This window comes from Cataglyphis hispanica, chromosome 6 (genome assembly GCF_021464435.1).
Source record: "Cataglyphis hispanica isolate Lineage 1 chromosome 6, ULB_Chis1_1.0, whole genome shotgun sequence".
NCBI classification, from domain to species: domain Eukaryota; kingdom Metazoa; phylum Arthropoda; class Insecta; order Hymenoptera; family Formicidae; genus Cataglyphis; species Cataglyphis hispanica.
This window is the reverse complement of record NC_065959.1, coordinates 2,318,762-2,331,390: the sequence shown is the minus strand read 5'-3', so window position 1 is coordinate 2,331,390 and position 12,629 is coordinate 2,318,762. Positions and strand designations below refer to the sequence as shown.

Sequence of the window (12,629 nt, the reverse complement as noted above, 5' to 3'; positions counted from 1 at the left end):
AAGGGAGAGAAAAAAGAGTAATAGTACATAAATCGATCTCATTAGTTACAAAAATTGAAAAGCCATCGTAATGTCAGTGATAGATGTGATAATTCATCGAGATATTTGACTCTATTCAAAACATATCTAATTAAACGGTGTCTGATGAAATCATCAGTTATCGCTTTTCCAACAACGCTGACGTATCTAATCCTCGTTCGAGGATTAACTTTGTTGACGTGAATTACGAACGACTGCTTGATGCAACGCGATGGCGCGATAAAAACCGTCGATAACCGCAATTTTTCATCGATAAACATGCTTCTATCGTAAACGCTTTGAAAATTCAAACTGTATGCTTCGCTGGAAACTGATGCTGCTAATGCGTTTGAGCAATCATCAAAAGTAGATAGTAAAAGACTTCTGTCATTGTTGTATCCAAAACTTTTGTACTTCTGTGTGCAATTAGTTATACATAATTAATGTCGCAGCAATTAAACAATATAATACAAATTTGTTGTAACAAAATTTCACCGTGATCGATTCTCCATTTCCGTTGAAAGGTTCTAAATTAAAGTTTCGCTCGTTGTCAGATGATTGTGACGCGATGACTCTCTTGCTACAAATGTAAATAATAAAAATAATAAAAAAAAAAATAACAGAAGCTCACCTTTGAAACTTTTCCCCCACATCCTTCGAGTTAGATTACCGCCATCCAGGTTGACTTCTCCCGGTTTCTCCGGCAAGCTCTCCTTAAGGGCAAGGGCGTAAAGCAGCACTGCGTCGTAAAACGCTGTCACAAAGGTGGAGACCGAACTATTTCCGAAAGTAAAGTTGTATTTGCTTTGCGCCAAACTTTTGACTTCGCGCGAAAAATTTAGGTACTCCATATTGTCTGGGGTGCGCGCTGTCACTGTCAGCAGAGCTTGATAAGCCTTACGGGCTTTTTCATTACGCTCTTCGGTGTCGCCGTCGATTTTCCACGGTTCTGTGGAATCGTTGTCACTGGAATCACACATTCATTTACTTCATGTTTCGCAATAAAAATGCGCGTTATTATGAGAAAATATATTTATTGTTCCAGGATTCCGGAAAATTCAATTTTATGCAGTTGTTATAAAGTAAACATCTTCTAACAGATAATATTTTTATAAAAGAAAATGCTTCAATTTTTTTAAATTATAATAAATTTATAAAAATAGAAAAAAAAATGAGAGAAAATCTCTATTTAAAATCGGATATGTTATACAGCTCATAATATAAATTTCACATTAAAAAAAGCCATATTATAATTTGTATCAATGTAGAAAATTTAATATTCAAGATAAAAAACTAAAACTATTTTCTGTTATTAATTTTTTTTATTTCAATAATTTTTTTGCATTTGAAGGAAATGAGTTTACAAAAGTAGCTTTTCCCATACAGAAACATACACCCACACGTGCGAAAAGTATTTTTTAATTTTGCTCATTATGCATAGTTTGTTCCTGCGACAATTACTTGAAATTGTTGATATCAAAACACGGTATATCATGAAGTGACCGAATTAATTTTCATTCTGACGAAATATTAATTATTCGAATGTGCCGTGACCGAACAGCTTTTCGACTTTACACCGTGCCAGAGATCATAACTTTCATTTTATGATAACCGATCGTTATAATTGCAACGTACAAGCCGCAAGCACCTATCCTACATATACATATAATGTATGTAACTCTCGAATGACAAAAGGGACGAGAGTTCGCGTAGAAAACATGATGAGAGCGCTACGTCTCTGCGAAATATGTGATTAAATAAAGTGATGTCGTAGGAATATCGCAACGTGGGCGCCTGCACCAACGTTCGCTGCTTATATTTTTCTGTTCCAGCATCCTGCTCACATCTTTTTTTTCTCCTTCTCTTTCTTTTTCTACTGTGCTTAAAGTGCGAGAATAAATCGGTGTAGTTCGAAAGCAATCTCACAAGTCGCACAAGAAAATTTTCTTTTTCTCCATTTTAGGAATTCTTCTTTCTACTCTGAGAGTAGACCCTCGATTATCCAAGAGAGAATCGAGAGAAAGTTCTTTATATACTTAATGGATTTAATTTTAAAAGATGCTTTTTTTCCTGCACGGTATTTGTCATTCGCGACAAATTCTCCGGGCTATTATCGGAAAGTTGCCCGATTAATTCCATCGGAAGACAATTGAATAAAAATTCCAATTACTGTTAAAGTCACTGCTAATTACTGCTTAAATTATTACGAAATAGTTGAACTACTTTTCATTCTCTGCATCGCGTTCTCATGCAAGTCTCTTATACTAGAATCGTTTCAATTCAAAAAAATTTACGAAATCCGCGAAAGCTTTCATCAGATTTTCTCTTCCTAAAGTAGACTTATCATCGATTCGTCGTAATGGCAATAGTTTTATACGGATGATAATAGATCAGCGCGTTTGTCTATTCTGGATAGATTATAATCGAAATGAAGGGTCGCGGTTTGCGGTTTCCGATACGATGAATCGGGGGATTCTACTCGCTTCAAAATCACGCGGTATCCTTTATTAAGGGGAGCGAACCAAAAAGAACAGAGAGAGAAACAAAAATGTTACGCGAATACGATTTTGTTGTTTTTTTTTTTTTTTTTACCCAGAAACGCAGATATTTTTTTATGACCAAACGCACAATCTCTGTGTCATTTTGGGATCGTCAAAATTCAAGATCCCGCTTTGATTTTCGCTGCAGGTATACAAGACAAGTAGATCACTATCGCGGATAATATAAGCAAGAAAACAAAATATCGTCCGAGAATACGATCGTAAGAAACTTACGACCACGTGGAAACACGCACGATGACGTTTTGGAATGAGTCATTTCCCGGGACGACGCTTTTCAAGGCCTCATTAAACGGCGCGATTGCACCATACTAGCCCTTTGTATATACAATAGATACATAAACACAGTTTATCTAAGCGAGCAGAATGCTTCATGATTTAACGCGAAACGACACGGCGAGCAATAAATTAGATTAAATTATGCTATAAATGCTTTTTCAAACTCGATCCAATAGCGCGTGAAACATCTTCAAATAAACACGGGACAAATAAAATAAACACAGTTATCTAATATTGTAACTAAATTATGCTAAACTTATGCTAATATTAGTGTACATTATTCCAGACCGTTTACATTGGCTCTGAATATTTAGTCGAAATAAGAATTCACCAGAGAGAAAATACATCGTGATATCTCTGATTAATTAACAATAGAAGATATCTATTCCTACAGAGAAATTAAATATTTTTACACTTGTATTCTTTTGTAAAAAGTAATTCTTTTCTTTTTTTACATAGAATAAATATTTCTTTGACTCGCAAAAACATATTTAGCATCGTCAGATGCTTATGTTTTTATCTGCTTTTCATTTTTTAAGAATTACTAGAAATAGATGCGATGTGCTTCACGCCAATCTGCCCGGCATAAGGTCGAGTCGTGTAGATGACTCCACATTCATTTCAATTATAAAATGGCTTTAGTGTCCGACTCATGTGCTGCTGTACAAGCCCGTTACTTATGCCCTAATTTTCGACATGCGACTCGCGTTTTTCTGCAGATTTTATGCATGCATTATCTTGTAGTTTTACAGCGCAAAATTTTCCAAATAACACGCCGTTAAATCATCAAGTAAAATGCGAAAATTAATTTTCTTTAGTCTTAAAACACGGAATGTTTTAGTTATATCTTATGTAAATTTGAAAAAAGAATTTAAAAAGAGAAAAAATATATGTTACACACATATAAACATAATTATATTCGTAATGCACTGTGTGTGATTTGATTAATTTTCGCTTTTTGGAATAAAAGCGAGTTTTTTGATGAATACATTTTATAATTGTCTATCGTGCAATATATTTAATTTCTGTATATTTATATCCACACACACACGTGATTATACACAGATTATACTCTACTTACCTGGAGGAAAGCTCTATGGAGAAGAACACATATTCTCCTGAGTCCACCATCCCGAGCTCTTCGGCAGCCAGCAATATCTCCCGGATGGTTGTTGAATTAGCGCACATTACCACGACTGAAATAAAAAAGAAAGAAACGATTTCTTGTGGGAAGAAAAAAAGAGAGGGAGAAATATAGACACAGACATGTCAAGATCTGTACAAATATTATTGTCGTCAAGCTACTTTATGCGATCGATTCAATTTCATCCGTAGTTTGCTACATAAAATGTGTGACACAAATGTATATCCTTAATTTTCCTTAAGTATCAAGATATTTTAAGTGTCAGAATCATATGTTGATACACTCTAACCACGAGTACTGTATTTTTTACAAAAATAAATGTCGAATAGTACAGCTGCTTCAATAAGTGATCAATTAAAAAATTTCGTATGATTAAACACGTTTGCTAAATAAAGTTGCTATTTAAATGTTAATAATTAAACTATCCATAATTTGAAACAAGCACTTCAGTTAATTATGTTGTTGAGTAAACTTTAATAATAGAAATCAATATATGTTTAATGTCGCTCACTCTGATTGATTTATATGAATAATTTATAGAAAATTATTTACTCAAACGCATTTATTCAAATTAAATAGGGAGGTAAATTAATTTATTTTTAAACTACGTAGAGATTACAAAACACGTCTACGTAAAAAGGCGGCATATTATGTTTCAAACTCAACTTTAGCGATCTATAATCGTCGCCGTATATCCTACTCTTTGACATTTTTATCTCAATAGTTTTAAGCCCAGCCGGCTCAACGCGGTATCCAGAGAGATGTATGTACAAATGGAAGGAAAAAAAGGATAAAGAAATTTCGATTTCGCTTTAAAGCGAGATACATCAAGTGTATACGCCTGTTCCAAAGTTACTCTGGAGCATCGTTGTTCAACGCGTGAAGATTTTTATCCGCTTCGTCAAAATGTATCTTCTTGTCAAGCTCCAACTTTACAAACCTTGCAAGTAACACGAAGATGAATGTTCTTCTAGGGTATCCGTGTTATATCGCGTGTGCGATAAAATCCTGCGTAAATCCAGAGAATCTTTTATACACAACGTTCTTCGAACATTTCATTTCCTTCTCGCACATCAACCGTATGAACTCGTAAAGCTGCCCGATTTTCATAAAACGAAGATATTGCTCGCGAAGAAAACTTGTATTAAAAATGTACTAAGTTTGTTGGAAGTATAAATCGGAAGGATTATGCGAATCTCTCATTTTTAGAATCAATAATCTCTCTTTTATTAGGAAGAGATTAAAAAAGTATATTGCTTAAATAAATTAAAACGTAGAGATGTATTATAAATCAAACATAATTCATATGATTTTTTTTTCAGACAACATTTTTACGCGTTTCACAGAAATCGAAATAAAATACGCTCGGATTTATGTTCGGTTTTATTGACCGTTTAAATTTTTTAAAGAGAAAAAGCGAAGCTTTCAGAAATTGATTCACTCATGCAAACTATTAAAATTTGTAAAATTTATAATTTGTAAAATTGAGAGTATCAAAATATTAATAGATGTTGCGAAACAAACGTGAGAAAATAAATTCTAGGACACATAAATGCGAAATGCGCTTTCGCAAAACAATCCGCGGCAGTTTATATCATCGTACCGCAACATGCCAAGCGAAATATAAACGTTTATTCGAACAAAGTCATAATTCAATTTTTACGACAAGTCGAATGCGCGTTATTAATCGGTGCAATGCTCATATACATCATGTTAAATTGAAATTTATTAGAAGACAATAAGCGACACATAAACATCTTGATATAATTTAAGAAATTTTATAAAATTTAATGTCCGAAGCGTGAGTGCTCTGCGTCAGGACACGAAAATTAATTTTACTTAATCTGGATGTGCAATTCGTGTATATCGCATTTAAAAAAATAATAAGCATAAATTAATACATGTCAGAAGAATAAAAAATATATAATGAAGAGTTTCAAAATATTTTTAAAATTTAATAAAGAGAGACTGTGTAAAAAGCTAAATATAAGAAAGATTATTAATGACAATCAACATGATATGTTTGTATTTTAATTTCAGCAACAAAGTATGTATTGCTCACTCTCTGTTTCATCAATGCGACGAAACATTTCAATAATCTCGCATTGTCAAATATAAATTTGCTCTCGCATATTTGTCGCTTTTATGTGTATAAACTTCTTGCGCAACGATATTACTACAAACAACGCGTCATATTAATGCATTATTTGCGAACATGACGGGCGAACAAAATGCGAACAAAATTATATCGTAACGTCGTGCGTACAATAAGATACGAAACGACGTTGTTCTTGCATTATTATTACAGGTCGATTCCACTCGGTGTCTCATTAGAGATGCTCCTCACTTGTAGTTAACCTCATCATCGCTACCAACAACGACTAACAAGAGCCATATGATACAAAGGGATAAAATTCGCTCCATTATGTGAGCGCATCCTGTCGACGCGATACGAAGACGTCGACTTAAGCGCTGCCAGCCATATTTCCTTACCCCGTTTAAAATACTTATTAGCTGGAAGTACAATTATGAGAAAATGCAGAGACTGCAATGGAATACACAAGATGTATGACAATAGAGTATTTCACAATGCCTCTTGATAATGTCTATTATACAGCAGAATACCGTCGCGAATATTGATCGTAATCTGGTACGTCATCGTGCATTCTGTCGTACTTTCCCTGGGCTTCAGTGCAGATTAACTCTGAGAAGCTTAACATGAATCGATTATCAGCATTGTTGATGCTCTTTCGAGGACGAGAACTTTTCCTAAGACAATTAAAATATGTTTTCCTTTTTTTTTTTTATACATAGAGATTCATCACAATAATTGCAAAAATGTCTTGAACCTTTACTCAATAAAAAATTTAAAATCTGAGGAATTTTCACTTCTTTTTAGATCTTTTAGATAGATCTAGGCAGAAGTAAGGCATATCGCTTAGCATAAGGAAGGAATTTTAATTAATCAATTGCTCAGCTAGTATATTTTGATAAAAATCGATACTTTAGAGGTTCGATATGCCGGTGCACAGGATACTGTGATAAAGGATCAAAGTGTCGCGAATGTGACACCTTATATCGACTGAGAATGTGAACGATAGTAAAAAGCAGTTGAGGCGTAAAACGAAAGGACAAACCGGGCTCATATCAGTCGTCGACGCGAGTAAAATGGGCGGATCGATGTTACATGGAACGTCTGCCGGGAATAGCCTCATTATCACATAGATCGAACTATTTTCCTACTTCTTTTTTATAGCGTCTTTCACGCCTGCTAGTCAGAGACGCATGGGTTTCCAAGACACCATTCGAATAGAGTTAAATGTAAACTCGTCGTGTAATTTTCTTTCTCTAACAGGATAATGTAATAATACCGAGGCGATAAATGTCTCCAGTAGCATTTGTTTCGAGAAAAATTGAAGAAATACACCGTGAAGTCTCTTAATAAAATAAATATACAAATAATTCATTATCCGTAAAATAATATTATAAAATATAATTTTATAGTAAAAAAGAATTTTTTATTAATATATATAATATATTGGAAAGGGATAGCGTATATATAACTTCCGCATCTTTTGATATTTTCATAAAACCGTATTTTATTAATATTCATAAAATAATAGCTCGCTATAATAAATATGTATTAAATGTATCGTGAGAAATAATTTCAAAATTATTTTAAAACGACATAAACGTGCATGCGAAAAAACCGCAATATGTATGAATATATGATTGCATCCGCTTTTGAGCAACATTTGATAAAATCGATAACAGCATACTATTAATAGTATTTATCCAGATCAGTGTATATTAAGATTAGACATTTTGCGCAATACATCGAGGTTAATATCCACGCGACATTAAATATGAAACAGATATCTCTGTTATCGGACCAGTTTTTTGTCTCGGATATTTTTAGCACAATAATGAGAACTCAATGAGACAACACGAACCTGAATCATCGCACTTTTCGCGAAATAATTAATGACAAAAATTCGATAAGAGCTCAAGCCCATTTCGCGACAGCAAAACTTTGAGTATCCCAATCGATCGGCGATTTGTGGCATTTGCCACTAATTTAGCATATATCGATGACGACGCGTCACGTTCTCGAGTTAATGTCAAATTCTCGAAAATCGGTTGGCGTCGGCGTTTCGATCTCGCCCGCGAATTCCTCGCGGTTCTACTCCAAGAATCTCGCAATCATCTCATATAAGTGATTAACATGTATGATAATAATAATATAATAATCTTGTATATCTAATAATAACGACAATAATGTATAATAAATCATAATGAATTATTTGCACTGATAAATTTACTTAACAAATAAAAATGTATAGAGAAAATAAAATATATTAAATATACAATTATATCTTTTTACTTTCTCCATCTATTATTTTTATCTTTAAAAAATTATCCTTTATTTAACGCGTTTCAAAAAGTCTTTAAAAATTCGGGACGTTGATTTTTTAATTCAATTTCTTTTTTAATGTTTATGAATATTGTTACGCTCTTTGTAGAATAATTTTAATTACAAAAAAAATAAAAAAAAATAATCTCTAATTGTATTTATCACAATCGATAAATTCAAAGTTGCTTGATAATAGGATGAAAATATTTGTACGTTATCTCGAAAATCACAAGTGTCGCGCGAACACACTTGGCGGGATAGAATCAAATCAAAGAGACATGCCCTGCAGTTTGTTTCATTCTTATTGAAGATAAATCTACCGTAAACTTTACGTAATACAATTCGGAAGCGTTGAAAGCGATAGGAAACGGAAAACGAGCGTGGAGAAATTTTCAAGATGCGGCTCATATAAAAAATCACCTGAGCGATATTTTGAGGAAATTGCTCGCAATGAAACATATGACGATTCAATTAATTTATAATATAACACGATGATTATCGCAATCGTTGCCAAGTACGTTAAATTAGTTAATTGCGTGAGAAGAAGCTTCCGCTTGATTATACAGTTTGCAACGTATTCAATTTTTGCTATGCAAAATAATTAATCAATAATTATAACATCCGTGTATGCTTAATGTGCGTATTCAGATATAATATCAAAATTTAAAAATTTTTTCAGAATATTTTTCATCAATGGTTGCATTACTTATAGGATAAAACTGTTAATGGAAATTTATTTCTTACTCACATCTAAACTTGGTTGACGAGCTCAAAGTCTTAAACGCGATCAGCGAATGAAAGGCAGGGACGCTTTTGTAGGAACAAACTTCGTAAACGGTATCAATTAAATGACGGTGTCGAAGTTCACCCTTCGTATTATCAAGTACAGTTTCGCAACACGATGTCCCTTAATGGTATACGTTACGCACTTTGTCGACTGTAATAAAGGCTGATTGATTTATGCAAAGTCTGCGCAAAGCGGAAGGTACAATTCGAGACTATTTGAGTAACGCTGCATGATTCAGCAAATTTTTAACGGGTATCTATTAGAAAATTCGGTATTAATATATAAAGAAAGTGTACTTTTTTCTTACGATAATAAGATGATAAGATTAGAGAAAAATAATTTTTAAACTCCTATCCGCGTAAAATATAAAATAATTTTCCGAAAGAAGATTTTTCAAATTTTATTACATGTAATGATTCTTTGCATGTATTTTCTAGATTATTAAAAATACACATTCTTCTACTGTATTGATATGATTGAACATATTCTTCCCCTATACGCACATTCCGGCGCTTTTTCCTTCTACTTTAGTGGATTCTTCTCCCTTTTATGATACATAATCTAAAACTATTTTAGAGCTACAATAACATAGTGTTAAAAAGGAAAATGGATTTAACATGTTCTTCTCCTGGACTTTATATGTCATAAATATTTGAGAGCTCTCCTGACGCATTTGACATAGACCTTTTTTTTTTTGAAGTATCTTATATCATAAGGAGAAAAAGAAATTTACGAAAATAAGGATATCGCACGGACTCGAGACTTACTTCTTGCGGATTTCGAGACGAAGGTGAGCAAGTTCCTGTAATCCTCGGCGGTGGTCGTCTCCTGATTGAAACTCTTGTGCACCGGCGTTTGATTGAGCGCCGTGAATACGGCACTCAGCGTGAAATGGCATTCGGAATTGCCTCTGCTGCTGGCCATGGCATGATTGTGGAAGAGTAGGCCGGCGATTTTCCAGCCGAAACGCCGTAGGATATGTCTAAGCGCTTCGCCGACCAAGCGATGAGAGCCCATCATCCTGGTTAACGTCGGATAATGCTCGCCTTTGTGACGGAACGCCTCCGCTTGCGCACCCGCTGTTAACACGGGTATGCCCCATACACCCGCGTACCTGGCCACAGGTGCGATCACGTAATCGCACACGGGACCCAGGAAGGCGTCTGTTCGCGATTCGGGAAGAAAATTCCGGAGGTTGATCGCTCGGTTTCAAGATTTCGCTGACTTAATCGGGAGGCCCATCGCGCTCAAGATTTTTTTTCTAGATCCACCGTTTTACAAAGGCACTTTAAGATTAAAGTCGTACCGCATTTAATTTTTTATCATTTATTTTATTTAGATTCTATGTATAAATATTCATCGCGAATAAATGATCCGTTTTTCTTACAATCAGTCGCGAAACGCATTCATAGCGAAAATTTAACGCTTTGATTTGAGTTAAACGTGCAGAAATGTTTGAATGAATTATTTATCCTTGTTTCAGGCTTCTTGTCTGTCCGATTCGTACATAAATTAGAGTCCACGCTCACGGTCTGACTCGGAGCGAGGCGAGAAACGTAACGAGATAGAGACCACGTGCGCGAAATAGATAACACGAATCTGAATTTACCGGTGAATCCGAATATTGGTTACTCCGCGTTATAATCCGATCACAATCGCCTATAATCTGATACGCCGATAACAAGTCTATTGTTTATCAAGGAGAATCTGAGTTACAAGAGACGCGGTAAATGTACATGGGTCACGTGGTTGATCAACGTATCGATTCGTGGTACATATGAGCAATTAAATTAAGCTGGTACATCTCGCGCTTGCTCACACGCGCTTACAGAGAATACACTTAGATCAAAACCACAACAACAACATATCACGTCCATCGATACGTATATTCTCGATAAGTTCTGTTTTCATTGATTAACAATATCAAATGTCTTTACCATAACTGTGATACGTGACATTTGTGTGACACGATCCCGTAGAAACTCGCAAAACAAATGTCAGAGAAAACAGCTGTTTTTATATTGTCCCAGTTACACGTGGAGTTTATGATTTTCACGATTCGTTTCCACTGTGTGTACATATGTACACATGTATAATACGATGTTTCAAATATACTGGCGCAATTAAAATTCCGCTATCGCGAATCCGCGGTCAGGTACAATATAACATGTGTATAAAGCCGCACGTGGTTAATAGAGCACACGCGTTATCTAATTAAATAAATTGTTATCACCTTGATACGTGAGAAAAACATATGCTTGTTTTTTTTTTGCCGTATCTCAAAAACAATGCCATTATTTTCTAAATAATATTCGTCACAATTAATGAAAAAACGTTTACAGGCGAAGGAGATATTTTTCATATATTTTGACGCATGTAGAAAGTTTGCATATATTTGGCGAAGTAACTGCTTCAAAGAATACAAACAAAAATGTGTTGGCATATATTTTCGCCAATTAAATTGACTTTTATACATAGAGATATTCGTTTTATTCATATTTTATTATGACATATTTATATGACATATTTATATGTTAAGGTCAAAGCACGCTAAATCCGATTTTCTCGGTTCGCATTTACCCGCAAGCAATGCGCTTCTATGGACACGCGGATCTAATTAGCAATCACAGGTGATATTGCGTCGCTGCAGTTTCCGCATAAAGGCAAGCATTGGCCACGCCGAACGACACGGTCTGCGTGTAAAGCCCGCGTGTATCTATCCTGACGTCTTCCAAATCGCGCGGTTCGTCCAATTTAGGACATTCAATCTTGATCGATCGCGCCGTTTAATAACTGCGTTAGATTATCCGGCGTCATTATGGCTGCAAATTCCAGGGTAAAGCGCGGTTACGGCCGATTAACGTGCATACGTCTCCTCCCCACCGATGTCGCCGCAGCACTGCATGAGGTCGCTTTTATCCGGGCAAACTGTCGAAGTTGCCGCCAAGTTTATGCAAACTACACACTATGAAGATTTCCGCGGGGAACTTATAAATCCCAAATGTCGTCCACGGATCATGTATATTAATTCTCTTTTGTATGTCTTTCTTAATTCACTCTTTTGAATATGTATATATTTAATTTACGTCAATTTAATTTTTTTTTTACGGTAAAATTTTGTTTACTTATCATTGTACATTGAAACTGAATTTAATTAAAAGCTCAATTGGAGGAGTATATTTACTATATACGATGGACTCTCTTGTTTAAGAATAAATTAATTCCAAACTTATCGCACTAAGTTATTTGATAATACCTCGATACATGTCACATAATCGTACGATCGATTTTTATATACTTGATGTCGTGCTTTTATTTATTCAAACAGATATATTGCGCGACTTATTCGTTTTACATAGGAACTCGAGCAATAAAAAATGGAAATATTTTTTTATATTATCGTATCGTTAAAACTATATTTACGATAAT

At 34.6% G+C, this 12,629-nt stretch overlaps 1 protein-coding gene across 4 annotated transcripts in view; it reads right to left on the bottom strand.

Annotated features, from left to right (window-relative positions):
- Positions 1-12,629, bottom strand: part of LOC126850176 (atrial natriuretic peptide receptor 1-like) — an 85,246-nt gene that overhangs the window by 43,262 nt on the left and 29,355 nt on the right. For 2 of the 4 annotated variants that reach the window (XM_050592875.1, XM_050592878.1), the window contains exons 2-4: positions 9,968-10,363; positions 3,937-4,051; positions 650-984 (exon numbers count right to left, since the gene is read on the bottom strand). In XM_050592875.1, the coding sequence (XP_050448832.1) occupies positions 650-984; positions 3,937-4,051; positions 9,968-10,363 (846 nt within the window). The remainder of the gene's footprint in view (positions 1-649; positions 985-3,936; positions 4,052-9,967; positions 10,364-12,629) is intronic. The other 2 variants (XM_050592877.1, XM_050592879.1) reach the window with 1 other exon arrangement.